We start from the raw sequence: 15,201 nt of genomic DNA, 5'->3' as shown, positions 1-15,201 counted from the left end.
GTACTGTGATTGCCAAAGAGGGAAATAGGATTCTGGTAGTTAAACTTACCAATGGACTAATCTGCCGCAAACACATGGATCAAATAAAAAGGAGGTTCAGCAACCCCATAGAAGAAGCAGAGGAAGAACACGATGTAGAGTTCACTCCACCACAAGTGACTGAACACCGGAATCAAAGGGAGGAGAGCCCAGTCACTGTGGGCAGTCCCGATAGACCTGAGGCACCGCAAACAGCAGACACTCAGGCCAGCGCCCAACAACCGGAGCCCCAACTCAGGCGCTCTGCAAGAGAGCGTAAACCACCAGAGAGACTCAACCTGTGATCCCAATAAGACTTTGCGGGGGAGGTGATGTCATGTATTCAACCATCATTGTAACCCAGGTATAATTTGACCTAAGTTGTACACTGTGAGAACAATGACCACTAGGTGGGAGGCACTCCTAACCTGGACCTTCAGGTATAAAAGGGGAAGCTCCACCCACCTTGATCACTTGAGTGCTAAGGAATAAAGGACAGGTCACAGACTGACCTCTCAAGCATGGGCCTCGTGTGCATTTATACTGTATAGTAAGGACATATCAGTACTAAATAAAAGAAGTATTTACTGGAGCACTAGATTCCCTTGAAGTTTGGTTCCAATGCTGCAGGAAGCAGTGAGAGCGCCAATTAGTCCATTGCTATATGATGTGAGTTTATAAAGTACAGTATGTAATTTGAACAACCCCTTCAAACAAATTTTCAAAGGAAAAACCATTTCAGTAATGAGAGTATAATAGATTATGAAAAACGTTTCATTATAAAGACCGCCTCCGGTATAGTAATGACGTGTGTGCCCAGCTTGACTTTGCTTTCCGGTTCTCTCATCCACAGGGGCCGCACATTTGAGTGCAGTCACAGTGCAACAGCTTACATTGGTGGAATCTGTTCGTTATCTAAAGGAGGAGGCATCAATGAGGTTTGTTGGGGTTTTTTTTAACCTGTTTGCTACCCGTTGCAGTTCTGTCTGTATCCCCCCCCCCCACCCCCACTTTCCATTTGAACAAAAATGACAGCCCGCCCTTTGTTTCCACACACGACCAAAAATGCACTTAGCGTTCCGTCTACCCTGCAATCGGCTGTTCCAATCTGTAGCATCAGCACTTCAGAGTAAAGCAGACGGCAACTATTAACCTTTTTGTCACTGGATCCTTCCAGGCAATGGCAAGGATCAGCTGGTTTGCTGCATAATCTGATGCCCGGTTTGACACAGCAGAGACTGGATTGAATTCAGCACTGGGATACCGCAGGAGAGACACGCACAACGGCAGATTTAGCTCTTCACGATCTGGGTGGTAAACCGATGAAGCAAGCCGCCCGCCCTTGACAGAACCCGTCCGATTTACAATCCCTTGACATCGGTGGCATGAAAATTGGCCGGGGGTTTGTGCCCTGCCACCTTGCTGCCCAGGTGGTGAAGACAGGAATCTGCCCCACAGGGTGTTGTGACATGATGCGGCACTTGTAGCGTGCAGGATCCCTTTAGCTGGCCAGCGCTACGCAGGCGCTCCGCGTTGCACTCATGCTACAGCGCCCCTCCCTTTCCATTAAAGGGAAGGGCCGCTGCATGCTTCCTGATGAAATGCTGTGGTGCGGAGCAAACATTGCAACATTTGTTTGTGAAATGTATTAATTCAGGACAGACAGCAGGGTTTCAGTGAATAACACAGTGTAGTGAGACAGGAAATGCAGGGGATGTTGTGTAGATGGATTGTCAAAAGGTGTTTGATAAGGTGCCGGACAGGAAGCTTGTTGATCAAATTAAGGCTTTAATGGCCGTCACTGGGCCACCAGGGAGGCGATCGACCGGGCCAGCAGCCCTGCACCCAAAACGGAATGCTCGATGGCGGCCCGGTCAATGCATGGGCCGCCATTGTCAGGCCGACAAATAACGATGGCGGCACGGGGCGCTGAAGGCCTCCCTTTTAAGGGGCGCTCTGGCGGCGATTGTCCGCCAGCCTCGCGGTCTACTGGGCAATTTCTCCCCCGAGTGGCGTTAAGGGTTCGGCGCGCATGGCGATGACATCGGCGCGCATGGCGATGACATCATCGCCTGTTGTGTGCAGGTCTGGACGCTAATCGCAGGACGTGGCGCTGACGGTACAGAAACTCCCAAACCTCTGGGGCAATTTCCAGACAGGTAGTAGCACCCCCCCTCCCTCGGGCAAAAGCCCCATTGCACCCCGTTAACGCCCCCAGGGATGTGCTAACGGGGCTATAAAAAGGGGCAATTTCGCACCTTCTTTTTCATTTATGGACTGAAGCTTTATACTTTGGGCTGTTTTTTTTCAGTATGGAAATGCTGGTGCAATGGCTATCACACTTGCTCAGAGCCTGGGCCAGAACCTCGGGATGATGTGGAATAAACAGCGCACAGGACACGGTACGTTGTATTTTAAGGATGAATTCTACACGGATTGTACAGTCGAACACATAAGGTGGATCATAACTATACATAGGAGCAGAAACTCTACATTATTCATCTCAGCATTTTAATGTCTTCGATCATGTTTCTTATTTAGATGAGCATTGGTACCAGCCCTTCAGCATTTTTCCATTACTTTATGTTAGGCTAACTGGTCTGTAGTTCCCAGAATTGTGCCTCACTCCTCCTTTGAATATCAGGTGAACATTGCTGCTCCCCAGTCCCCAAGTAAATTCCTGTATTTATACAACTCTGAAAACTGCACCATTTCCTCTCATGTTTCCTTGTAGGATCTGGTTGAGGTGCCAGACACGTTAGAATCCAAGCCCTGTATGAACAGAAAAACAATTGTTCTCCGCATGACTGAGGTGAACACTTTATAAAAAAATATGATTTTTTTTTAATTGCCTTTTTTGAACAGCAGCATTATTATTTTTAATTCATGGGATGTGGGCATCGCTGGCAAGGCTGGCATTTATTGGCCATTCCTCATTGCCCTTGCCTCAGCTCATCCGCTGCTGAAGCCCTCATCCATGCCTTTGATACCTCTACACTTGACTATTCCAACGCACTCCTGACTGGCCTCCCACATTCTACCCGATGTAAACTAGAGGTGATCCAGAACTCGGCTGCCCGTGCCCTAACTCACACCAGGTCCCGCTCACCCATCACCCCTATGCTCACTGACCTAAGATTCCCATTGAGCAACACCTCGATTTCAAAATTTTCATCCTTATTTTCAAATTTCTCCATGGCCTCACCCCTCTCTATCTCTGTAATCTCCTCCAGCCCCACAACCCCCCCCCCCTCCGAGATGTCTGCGCTCCTTTAATTCTGCCCTCTTGAGCATCCCTGATTATAATCGCTCAACCATTAGTGGCCGTGCCTTCTGTTGCCTAGGCCCCAACCTCTGGAACTCCCTGCCTAAACCTCTCTGCTTCTCTTTCTCTCTTTCCTCCTTCAAGACGCTCCTTAAAACCTACCTCTTGGTCAAGTGCGCTAATTTCTACTTATGCAGCTCAGTTTTAAATTTTTTATCGCCTAATACTCCTGTGATGTGCCTTGGGACATTTCACTGTGTTAAAGGCGCTATATGAATACACGTTGTTGTGGCTGTTGAGAAGGTGGTGGTGAGCCACCGCTGCAGTCCGTGTGGTGAAGGTACTCGCACAGTGTTGACTTAAAGCGGTTTGTTAAAACTGAGTGGCTCGCTGGGCCGTTTCAAAAGGCAGTTATTTTACAGTGGTAAATCTAACTGTCCTTATTTATTGAAGGCCCACTGCCCCCTCGCCCAGTTCTGGGGTGGGGTGGGAGGGTGAGTGAGAGTGGGCTGGGGCGGGGGGGGCTCTCTGTCTGATTTCCCTATCTCCCAGAATGGTGTCTGATCCCCACCTACTGCCGGTGGCATTGTTTGGATTGGGAATGCGCAATAACCGAGTGAGTCTGTTCACTGTGATTCTGTAACATCCCGGGTGCAACCACCTTTTGAAAAGAACCAGGAGAGTCTTAAGTTGGGCCAGATTTGGTTAAATTGCTCAAACTATTAAGTGCTGGATTTTCGGTTGATGGCTTTTTTGGGCGGTAATGGCAGCGGGGAGATACATTTTGCATCCAGAAACAGTTTGCGTCTGCAGCCACAAGATTCAGCAGCTGGGCCCCGAGTGCGGAGCGGAGCGCTAAGGGAGGCGTTACACACCTTTCTTGGGGCGCTAGGCCGGCTGAGCAACTGAAAATCCCGAGCTAAAGAGCCGGGTACGGAGCGCCGTAAGAGAGGCTTGCCTGGAAAAAAAAAATCGGCACAAAAAACATTCCCAATACCTTGCTCACCCCACATAAAGATAAATCGCAAAAATAAAACAATACACTTGCCCCATGCAGTCGTTCGCTCACCATCGCCGGGACAGCGCTGACCGCCTGTTTTCTCAGGCGGGTTGGCTACGGGGCGCTTACGGGGTCAGCGCGAAACTAATTTCGAGATCAGGACAATAACGGGGGCGTTGCACACCGACGCGACACTCCCGGGCGCTACTGCTCAGCGCCCCTGCAAAACCGGCACCAAATTTGCCAACGGGGCGCTGGAAGCTGGCCCCCCCCCCCCCCCCAGTGGAAATCATTTGCATACCGATTACCGCCCCTCCAAGACGCTCTCCGAGGCACAACGAAAATCCAGCCCTGAGAATGTTATTGTGCATCACATCCTCCACCCTGTGAACCATAACAGTGCCGAAGGTTCATGTGGTTTGTGGATTTTTATGTATTAATATCAATATTGCTAATTCCAGTTATATTGGCTCATAAATAGCAAATTAAAGGTTCAACAACATTCAATAGCACATGAAACCATGCTATGTGCCAACTTTAATAACCGTTTTGGAAGCTCTGATTTCTTTTGCTTTATCCTATCGGAATCCAAGTAATCTACTCAATAAAACAGAAATCTCACTTGGGAGCGCTCGCTCGCATGCACATTTACTCCCTCGCTTGCACGCGCGCTCTCCCGCTCCCTCTCATGCTTAAAATGAGAATTCCTAAAGTCCCTGCACTTCATTCACTATACTGCCCCGCTGTTAGCCGGATTGCCTATAGAAGCTTATTTCGTCTTCAAAATAAACATACCAATCATCAAACCAGTTGCTATACAATTCACGTCTGAGATTCACACGCCACGCACGTCTCATCGACTACATGTTATAAGCTATAATAAAACAGCACACATTAGATAAAACGTATCCAATGTATCATAGCTAGAAGAGCCTGTATAAAACACTGGTTTGGCCTCACCTGGAGCACAGTGTCCAATTCTGGGCATCGCACTTTAGGAAGGATGTGAAGGTCTTAGAGGAGGTGCAGAAAAGATTTACGAGAATGATTCCAGGGATGAGGGACTTCAGTTATGCGGATAGACTGGAGAAGCTGAGGTTGTTCTCCTTGGAGCAGAGAAGGTTGAGAGGAGATTTGATAGAGGTGTTCAAAATCATGAAGGGTCTGGACAGAGTAGATAGAGACAAACTGCTCCCATTGGCGGAAGGGTCGAGAACCAGAGGACACAGATTTAAGGTCATTGGCAAAAGAACCAAAGGCGACATGAGGAAAAACTCTTACGCAGCGAGTGGTTAGGATCTGGAATGCACTGCCTGAAAGGGTGGTGGAGGCAGACTCAATTGTGGCTTTTGGGAAGGGAATTGGATAAGTACCTGCAGGAATCATTTTTCTTGGGCCACGGGGAAAGGGCAAGAAGTGGGACTAGCTGTGAGGTGCTCTTGCAGAGAGCCGGCACAGGCTCGATGGGCCGAATGGCCTCCTTCTGTGCTGTAACCGTTCTATGATTCTATGATTCTAGATGTACACTACTACAAATCTCGGTACCTTAGAAGCTGGCGGAATTGTACTATATATGTACCATAGCTGAGAACCTTGTATTTAAGTGCCAGGCAAGCTGTTTTGTGATGATTCTGTTTCTGTACCACCTTCAATCTGATTCACTTTGGTGGTTGGAGGCCAGAGCAGATCTGACGGCCATCTAAATCTGACCTCCAGGTGGCAGTGCATGCTAGCCAACTCTGCATCCTGAGTGTCTTAAAATCTTTTTTGTGAATTTTCTGCTCTTCAGTGTGAGGGATAATAGTACTCGGAGATTAAATGCTTCCCGTTTCAGGCACTCAGACTAGTGTTGAGCACTCCCAAGGCCGGGCTTAGCTTGTGGTTAGGTGCAGAGTAAAGCATTTTGCTCTTTAGTGTCAGACGTGTCTCAGTGGGTAGCACACTCGCCTCTGAGTCAGAAGGTTGTGGGTTCAAATCCCAGTCCAGGGACTTGAGCACATAAATCTAGGCTGAAACTCCAGTGCAGTGTTGAGGGAGTGCCACACTGTCGGAGTTGCTGCCTTTCGGATGAGACGTTAAACCGAGGCCCCGTCTGCCCCCTCAAGTGGATGTAAAAGATCCCATAGCACTATTTCGTAGGAGAGCAGGGAAGTTATCCCAGTGTCCTAGGGCCAATATTTATCCCTCAATCAACATAACAAAAACAGATTATCTGATCATTATCACATCGCTGTTTGTGGGAGCTTGCTGTGCACAAATTGGCTGCCCCATTTCCCACATTACAACAGTGACTACACTAGAAAAGTACTTCATTGGCTGTAAAGCGTTTTGGAACATCCGGTGGTCGTGAAAGGCGCTATATAAATGCAAGTGTTTCTTTCTCATCTGCTTACTGTATGTAGCTGTCAGAATGGCACAGATATACTGGTTTACCCAGCACTACCCTGGAGGCAGAATTATAATCATAAAAAGCTGAGTTAAATTTAAAATGCAGAGAGACCACAGGATGGTTAGAGTACAATGTCCCATCGGTGCAGTAGGGTGCTCTCATCTGAGGCATATTGCTGCGCTTTGCTTTGAAAGAAGAAGCAAGATCTTTTATGTCCACCTGAGAGAGCAGCCGGGGCCTCGGTTTAACATCTCATCAGAAAGACGGCACCTCCGACAGTGCAGCGCTCCCTCAGCACTGCACTAGAGTGTCAGCCTAGATATTTGTGCTCAGGTCCCTGGAGTGGGACTTGAACCCACGACCTTCTGACTCAGAGGCGAGGGTGCTGCCCACTGAGCCACAGTTGACACAAAGCCAGGGCTTTGTCCATACACGATCAATGTCTTGCACACAGTTAAAACCTATTCACGTGAATGGCATTGGGTGACATGGGGAGCATTGGGATGGTCATACAAAGAAACAAACACAACGTTTCAGCTTTGGAGCTACCCATTGAGACCCAGCAGTAGAAATGGGGCTACTTGACCTAATCTGGCCTAATGGGCAGAAGTACTGGGTCTGGATTAACTGCTTAGTCTACTGACAGATCCATGGAATTGACGGTCTCCATGTACAGATTCAGCTCGCACACTGTGGCACTGGAACCAATGCCTGTATTTCGGTATTAAGGATACAAAAATGTCAGGAAGAGATTTACCCTAAACTATGGCTCCTCCACTGACTGAGTTTATTCAGTGACTTGCTGAGAAAAAGAAAGACTTGCATTGAGACAGCACCTTTCACGAACACCAAATGTCTCAAAGTGCCCCCCTACTCAATGGCCTGTAGTAACCCTGAATTCCAGGAATGCACGCAGTCTTGGTACTTACGGCATTGCTACTGCACAATTAATGGGCAATATGTCGTGTGTATATTCCCAGAATTTGTGTTTCATGAAAATATACCTCTCCATATTTAGCTGGAAGGTTTGAACTTCACTTCTGGAGGGAAATTCTTGAAGAACATAAGAACATAAGAACATAAGAACATAAGAACATAAGAACATAAGAACATAAGAACATAAGAACATAAGAAATAGGAGCAGGAGTAGAACATTTGGCCCCTCGAGCCTGCTCCGCAATTCAATAAGATCATGGCTGATCTGATCATGGATTCAGCTCCACTTCCCTGCCCGCTTCCCATAACTCTTTACTCCCTTATCGCTATCTCCACCTCAAATATATTCAATGACCCAACCTCCACAGTTCTCTGGGGCAGAGAGTTCCATTGATTTACAACCCTCTGAGAGAAGAAATTTCTCCTCATCTCAGTTTTAAATGGGCGGCCCCTTATTCTGAGACTATGTGCCCTAGTTTTAGTTTCCCCTATGAGTGGAAATATCCTCTCTGCATCCACCTTGTCGAGCCCCCTCATTATCTTATATGTTTCGATAAGATCACCTCTCATTCTTCTGAACTCCGATGAGTATAGAGCCCAATATACTCAATCTATCTTCATAAGTCAACCCCTTCATCTCCAAAATCAGCCTAGTGAACCTTCTCTGAACAGCCTCCAATGCAAATATATCACTCCTTAAATACGGAGACTAAAACTGTACGCAGTACTCCAGGTGTAGCAGGACGTCTCTACTTTTTTTTTGTTGCTTTTTTGCTTTTGCTGGGGGTCAAGGAGCTGGCAAAATGGATCCTTGTTCGATTTACCGCCTCATCTCTCCTGGTTTACTGGGTAACTGAAAATGACATTTAGCCCTTAAGTCTACAGTCTCTCTCTTCTTTTCATTCCTCTCATCTCTTTATTCTTCAATTTACTCCAAACTACCTCCATTTTCTCCACCATTTTTATTAAATTAACTTGTTTCCTTCTGTCTACTTTAACCTAATCTATCTATTCTAACCCTTTTTTGTCTGCTGGAAAATAACGCTCAAGTCCTTTACTTCTGTTAGCCACCTTCCGTTTTGAAGGCAGGACACATTTGGCCAAAATTAGTTTCTGGATTTGGATCCACCCAGAATTTTGAGATTCAAGACTCTTCAAACTGAGGATTCTGCTTGAGTGAGAAGATTGTCAAATTCTGCTTTTAATTCTTCCAATGTTCAATCACTCAGCTATTTCCACGGGTGCATCATGGGTTAATGCACTGCACATTGAGCTGCATGATCAACTACACTTTCTGAACAATTATATTATAACAGGCAGAAATCCATTTGCACCGGCCTGCCGCATTTCATCATCATCATAGGCAGTCCCTCAAAGTCGAGGATGACTTGCTTCCACTCTAAAAGTGAATTCTCAGGTGACCTACAGTCTCTGTCACAGGTGGAGCAGACTAGGGTTGAAGAAAAGGGTGGTCGGGGAGTCTGGTTTGCCGCACGCTCCTTCCGCTGTCTGTGCTTGGTTTCTGCTTGTTCTCGGCGATGAGACTCGAGGTGCCCAGCGCCCTCCCAGATGCTCTTCCTCCACTTTGGGCGATCATGGGCCAGGGATTCCCAGGTGTCAGTGGGGATGTTACATTTTTTCAAGGAGGCTTTGAGGGTGTCCTTGAACCGTTTCCTCTGCCCACCTGGGGCTCACTTACCGTATCAAAGCTCCGCGTCGAGCGCTTGCTTTGGGAGTTTCGTGTCAGGCATGCGGACGATGTGGCCCACCCAACGGAGCTGATCGAGCGTGGTCAGTGCTTCGATGCTGGGGATGTTGGCCTGAATGAGAACATTGACGTTGGTGCGTCTGTCCTGCCAATGGATTTGCAGGATCTTGCAGAGGCTGGTGGTACTTCTCCAGCATTTTGAGGTGTCTACTGAATATAGTCCACGTCTCTGATCCATTTAGGAGGGCGGGTATCACTACTGCCCTGTAGACCATAAGCTTGGTTCCGGATTTGAGGTCCTGGTCTTCAAACACTCTCTTCCTCAGGCAACCGAAGGCTGTGCTGGTGCACTGAAGGTGGTGTAGGGCCTCGTCTTCAATGTCTGCTCTTGCCGACAGTGGGCTCCCAAGGTATGGAAAATGGTCCATGTTGTCCAGGGCCATGCGGTGGATATTGATAATCGGGTGGGGCAGTGCTGTGTGGCAGGATCAGGTTGGTAGAGAACCTTTGTCTTACGGATATTTATACAAAAGGCCGAAAGCCTGTTTCAGGTGGATGCCTTTTTTTGCTTGCACCAATATGGTGGGCAGCGGACTTCCAGCTTGTAATGGGCGTGTGCTTCCTGTCCGCCATATTGGAAAAGAAAGACTTGCATTTATATAGCGCCTTTCACGACCACCAGACGTCTCAAAGCCAGTGAAGTACTTTTGGAGTATAGTCACTGTTGTAATGTGGGAAACGCGGCAGCCAATTTGTGCACAGCAAGGTCCCACAAACAGCAATGTGATAATAATCAGATAATCTGTTTTTGTGATGTTGATTGAGGGATAAATATTGGCCAGGACACCCAGGATAACTCCCTTGCTCTTCTACGAAATAGTGCCATGGGATCTTTTACATCCTCCTGAGAGAGCAGACTGGAGGATTGCATGTCTGTTTAGCGTCTGCAAAACGGGTGCGGCACCATCGAATTTCTAGATCACAATCTCTGCAAAATGGGAGTTCCACAGATCATTTTGTGCATGTATTTCTCGCAGTACTTCCACTGCTTCTGATCCATTACATGTGCCTGTACACCACAGATACATATTTCCTGTTTTCCTTTCACAGGCGAGTGTCGATGTCCTGATGTCTGGCATGGCTGTATAATGGAGGATACAGGGTAAGACGATCTTTCTCAAATGGGGAAGGTAACCCATTTTGTCTTTTGCATGATGCATATTAAGCACTCGGCCGGAAGGAAAGCTATTGATTAATTTCTAAAACACTGGTTTGGTCCCAGTTGGAGTATTTGTGTCCAATTCCTGGCACCGTACTTTAGGAAGGATGTGAAGGCCTCAGAGAGGGCGCAGAGGAGATTTACTAGAATGATACCAGGGATGAAAGACTTCAGTCACATGGAGGGACTAGAGAAACCGAGGCTGTTCTCCTCAGAGCAGAGAAGGAAAAGGGGATATTTAATAGAGGTGTTCAAAATCATGAAGGGTTTTGATAGAGTAAATAAGGAGAAATTGTTTCCAGTGGAAGAAGGGTCGCTAACCAGAGGATACAGATTGAAGGTGATTGGCAAAAGAACCAGAGGCGACATGAGAAAACTCATTTTTGCACTGCCTGGAAGCAAATTCAATAACTTTCAAAAGGGAATTGATAAATACTTGTAGTGGAAAATGTCCCAGGACAATGGGGAAAGGGCAGGGTAGTGGGACTAATTGGATTGCTCTTTCACAGAGCGGGCACAGGCATGATGGGCGGAACAGCCACCTTCTGTGCTGTATCATTCTACGATTCTGTACTTTAGCAGTGGTAGTTGGAAACTGACTAAATTGTTCTACCCCTCTGTACAGATGTTGGAAATGAAGTTAAATATTGTTTAGATTTATTTTTACACTAAAGGCTGTAGACCAATGGGCAGTTTTCAGTTCGGTAATCGGGGAACTCGTTTTGCCCGATATTCTTCTGTGGTCTACACATGTGCACAGCAGCAACAGCGGGAGCGGTGCCTGGACTATGGGTCAGTGGACCTGTACACGCTGTGGGCACGTGCCTGTACACGCTGTGGGCGCGCGCCTGTACACGCTGTGGGCACGTGCCTGTACACACTATAGGTCGGTGCACCTGTACACACTATAGGTCGGTGCACCTGTACACACTGTGGATCGGTACACCTGTACACACTGTGGGCGGGCACCTGTACACACTACAGGTCGGTGCACCTGTACACACTGTGGATCGGTACACCTGTACACACTGTGGGCGGGCACCTGTACACACTATAGGTCGGTGCACCTGTACACACTATAGGTCAGTGCACCTGTACACACTGTGGATCGGTACACCTGTACAAACTGTGGGCGCGCGCCTGTACACGCTGTGGGCACGTGCCTGTACACACTATAGGTCGGTGCACCTGCACACACTGTGGACGTGCATCTGTACACACTGTGGACGTGCACCTGCGATTCAGCGCAGCCTATTTGAGGGGAGGAGGTTTTGATGCTGCTGTGACCTGTAGAGACCGACAGCAGCTTAATGACACAGGGCTGGATTTTCGGCTTTTAGGATTTCGGGGCGTTAATGAGGGCAGGGCGGTCCTGATACTGCCTGGGGAAAGTTAGCACCTCAGTCAGCAAAATTGGGCAGCTGGGCCCTGGTGTGGGGCAGAGCGCTAAGGGAGGCGGTGCACACCTCTTTTAGTGCGCTAGGCCGGCTGAACAAGCGAAAATCCCGAGCTAAACAGCCGGCCTCGGAGCGCCCAAAGAGGCCTGGAGAGAAAAAAAAACATTCTCGATACATAGCTCACTCCACCACAACATAACTCACAAAAAAAACCACAATCACACTTACCCGAGGTCGACATTACTTACCTCACAGCAGCCACTACAGCTCAGACCGCCCGCTTTCACAGGCAGTCCCAGCAGGGGGCGCTACGGATTGGGCGGCAGCCAAAAATCGAGCCAGTGTCGCAACCAGGGGCGTTGCACACCGGCTCGCCTCTTCCGGACGGTGATGCTCCGCGCCCCGCTGAAACCGGCCCGGAAAAACCCGGCGGGACACTGAAAGCTGGCCGCCCGCCCGGAAGAGCTCATTGTCGCCATTGCTGCCTCTCCAGGGTGAAAACAGAGGCGGCAGCAAGCGGAAAGTCCAGCCCAATGTAAGGTTGAAATAGATCTTGGTTCTTGGATAGCGAATCGACAGCCCGTCGTACACTCGTTTTTTCCCTTGACTTTATGGGATATAAAATCGGGCGGCGTGTAAAGCAGGCTGCTGATTCGCTAGTGTCCCTGTTGCTCCGCCGCCCAAGTTGAATTCTGCTGGCTGAAGTTACCTGTCTGGGGAAACCAGACCTGTTAACGCACTGAAGATGGCTGAACTTTGTCGGGGCTGCCTGGTATTTGCTACAGATTGTCTTCAATAAAATGACGGGCAGCATGGGGAGAAGAAGTGAGGAAAATGGTGGACATCAAGATGTAGAATCAATTTGGGCGGAGCTAAACAATAATAAGAGAAAGAAGTCACTGGTGGGAGTAGTCTATAGGCCCCCTAACAGTAGCTACACTGTAGGATAGAGTAAAAATCAAGAAATAATGGAGGCTTTTAAGAAAGGTACTGCAATAATCATGGGTGATTTTAATCGTCTTATAGATTGGACAAATCAAATTAGCAAAGGTAGCCTTGAGGACGAGTTCACAGAGTGTATTCGGGATGGTTTCTTAGAACAATACATTGTGGAACCAACCAGGGAGCAGGTTATTTTAGATCTGCTAATGTGTAATGAGATAGGATTAATTAATTAACTCATAGTAAAGGATCCTCTAGGGAAGAATGATAATAGAATGTTAGAATTTCACATTCAGTTGGAAGATGAGAAACTTGGGTCTCAAACTAGTGTCCTGAACTTAAATAAGGACAATTACAAAGGTATGAAGACAGAGTTGGCTAAAGTGATCTGGGATAATAGATTAAAGGTTAAGATGGTAGAAAAGCAGTGGCAGACATTTAAGGAGATATTTCATAACTCTTAGCAAAAATATATCCAGTGAGAAAGAAAGACTCTAAGAGAAGGATGAACCATCCGTGGCTAACTAAGGAAGAAAAGGATGGTATCAAATTGAAAATAAAGATCTACAGTGTTGTGAAGAACAGTGGAAGGCCATAGAATTGGGAAATTTTTACAAACCAGCAGAGGACAACTAAAAAAAATAATAGAAGATAGACTATGAAAGTAAACTAGCAAGAAATATAAAAACAGACAGCAAGAGCTTCTACAGGTATATAAAAAGGAAGAGAGTAGCTAAAGCAAACATTGGTCCCTGGAGGTTGAGACTGGGGAATTAATAATAGGAATCAGGGAAATAGCAGAGACTTTGAACAAATATTTTGTATCGGTCTTCATGGTAGAAGACACTAAAAGCATCCCAATAATAATAGATAATCAAGGACGATAGGAAGGGAGGAACTTAAAACAATCACTTTCACTAGAGAAAAAGTACCATACAAACTAATGGAACTAAAGGTGGACAAGTCCCCTGGATCTGATAGCTTGCATCCTAGGGTCTTAAAAGAAGTGGCTGCAGAGATAGTCGATGCATTAGTTGTAATCTACCAAAATTCTCTGGATTCTGGAGAGGTCCCAGCAGATTGGAAAACCGCAAATGTAATGCCACTGCTCAAGAAAGGAGGAAAACAGAAAGGAGGGAAACAGAAAGCAGGAAACTATAGACCAGTTAGCCTAACATCTGTCATTGGGAAAATGCTGGAGTCCATCATTAAGGAAGTTGTAGCAGGACATTTAGAAAATCATAATACAATCAAGCAGAATCAGCATGGTTTTATTAAAGGGAAATCATGTTTGACAAATTTGCTGGAGTTCTTTGAGGATGTAATGAGCAGGGTGGATAAAGGGGAACCAGTAGATGTTGTGTATTTAGATTTCCAGAAGGCATTTGATAAGGTGCCACTTAAGAAGTTACTGCACAAGATAAGAGCTCACGGGGTTTGGGGTAATATATTAGCATGCCTAGAGGATGGGCTAACAGAAAACAGAGAGTTGGGATAAATGGGTCAGGTTGGCAAACTATAACTAGTGGGGTGCCGCAGGGATCAGTAGTCGGGTCTCCACTATTTACAATCTATATTAATGACTTGGATGAAGGGACCGAGTGTAATGTAGCCATATTTGCTGATGACGCAAAGATATGTGAAAAAGCAAGTTGTGAAGAGGACAAAAAGAATCTGCAGAGGGATATAGGGGCCAGACTTTCCCTAAAGGCCCTCAACGCCTGATTGCCCGCTGAGAAGCACCACTAACTTTCGGCGAAAAAAGCTGCCGAGAATTTCCATTTTAAAGGTAAAAGTAAGTAAAATTATTCGCCCGGTGAGAAAATGGGCGTGCATACTCATTGCTGGCGGTTTTCTCAGCGGGTAAGTTCAAAGTTAGCAACATGGGCAGTCATTACCGGAATGGGACGGTAAGTAGTAAAATTTAGTCCGAGGCTTCGGTTGGGCCTAGGGAGGGGGGAAAGCTTTTTTAAAAAAAAATTTCATTGGAAAAAAAAATAAAACTAGAAAGCATTCCTAAGACAGTTTTAACCCTAATCGCCGATTTTAAATTTGAACAAAATAATTAAAGAACCTTTAACTTACCTTTCTTTGCAGGGACCCCCCTTACCGCCCTGTGTAAGCAGCGTTTACAGGGCGAGTCTCTCGGCGATCTGGCCGTCGGTGGTTGAGGCCAAACATCCGCCCTGGCGGTTGTTCTCGGTGTTGCACGTGGGCGGTTTGGTCCTGGCGGGTGACTTCCGATGTGGGCAATAATGTTGAAAAACTTGCGTGGAAACTCTCGCCGGGCGGGAAACCAGCTGTGACACCGAGAAAATTGCCGACAA

General features: G+C 47.0%; 1 protein-coding gene across 1 annotated transcript in view; it reads left to right on the top strand.

The window, feature by feature from the left end:
* adam11 (ADAM metallopeptidase domain 11) overlaps positions 1–15,201 on the top strand; it is a 192,240-nt gene that overhangs the window by 128,332 nt on the left and 48,707 nt on the right. Inside the window, exons 13-15 of the mRNA XM_070863906.1 lie at positions 872–956; positions 2,330–2,420; positions 10,427–10,478. Of these exons, the coding sequence (XP_070720007.1) occupies positions 872–956; positions 2,330–2,420; positions 10,427–10,478 (228 nt within the window). The remainder of the gene's footprint in view (positions 1–871; positions 957–2,329; positions 2,421–10,426; positions 10,479–15,201) is intronic.

Source organism: Pristiophorus japonicus, chromosome 21 (assembly GCF_044704955.1).
Source record: "Pristiophorus japonicus isolate sPriJap1 chromosome 21, sPriJap1.hap1, whole genome shotgun sequence".
Lineage (NCBI taxonomy): Eukaryota > Metazoa > Chordata > Chondrichthyes > Pristiophoridae > Pristiophorus > Pristiophorus japonicus.
The sequence above is the reverse complement of the archived record's forward strand: the minus strand, read 5'-3'. Positions and strand labels throughout refer to the sequence as shown.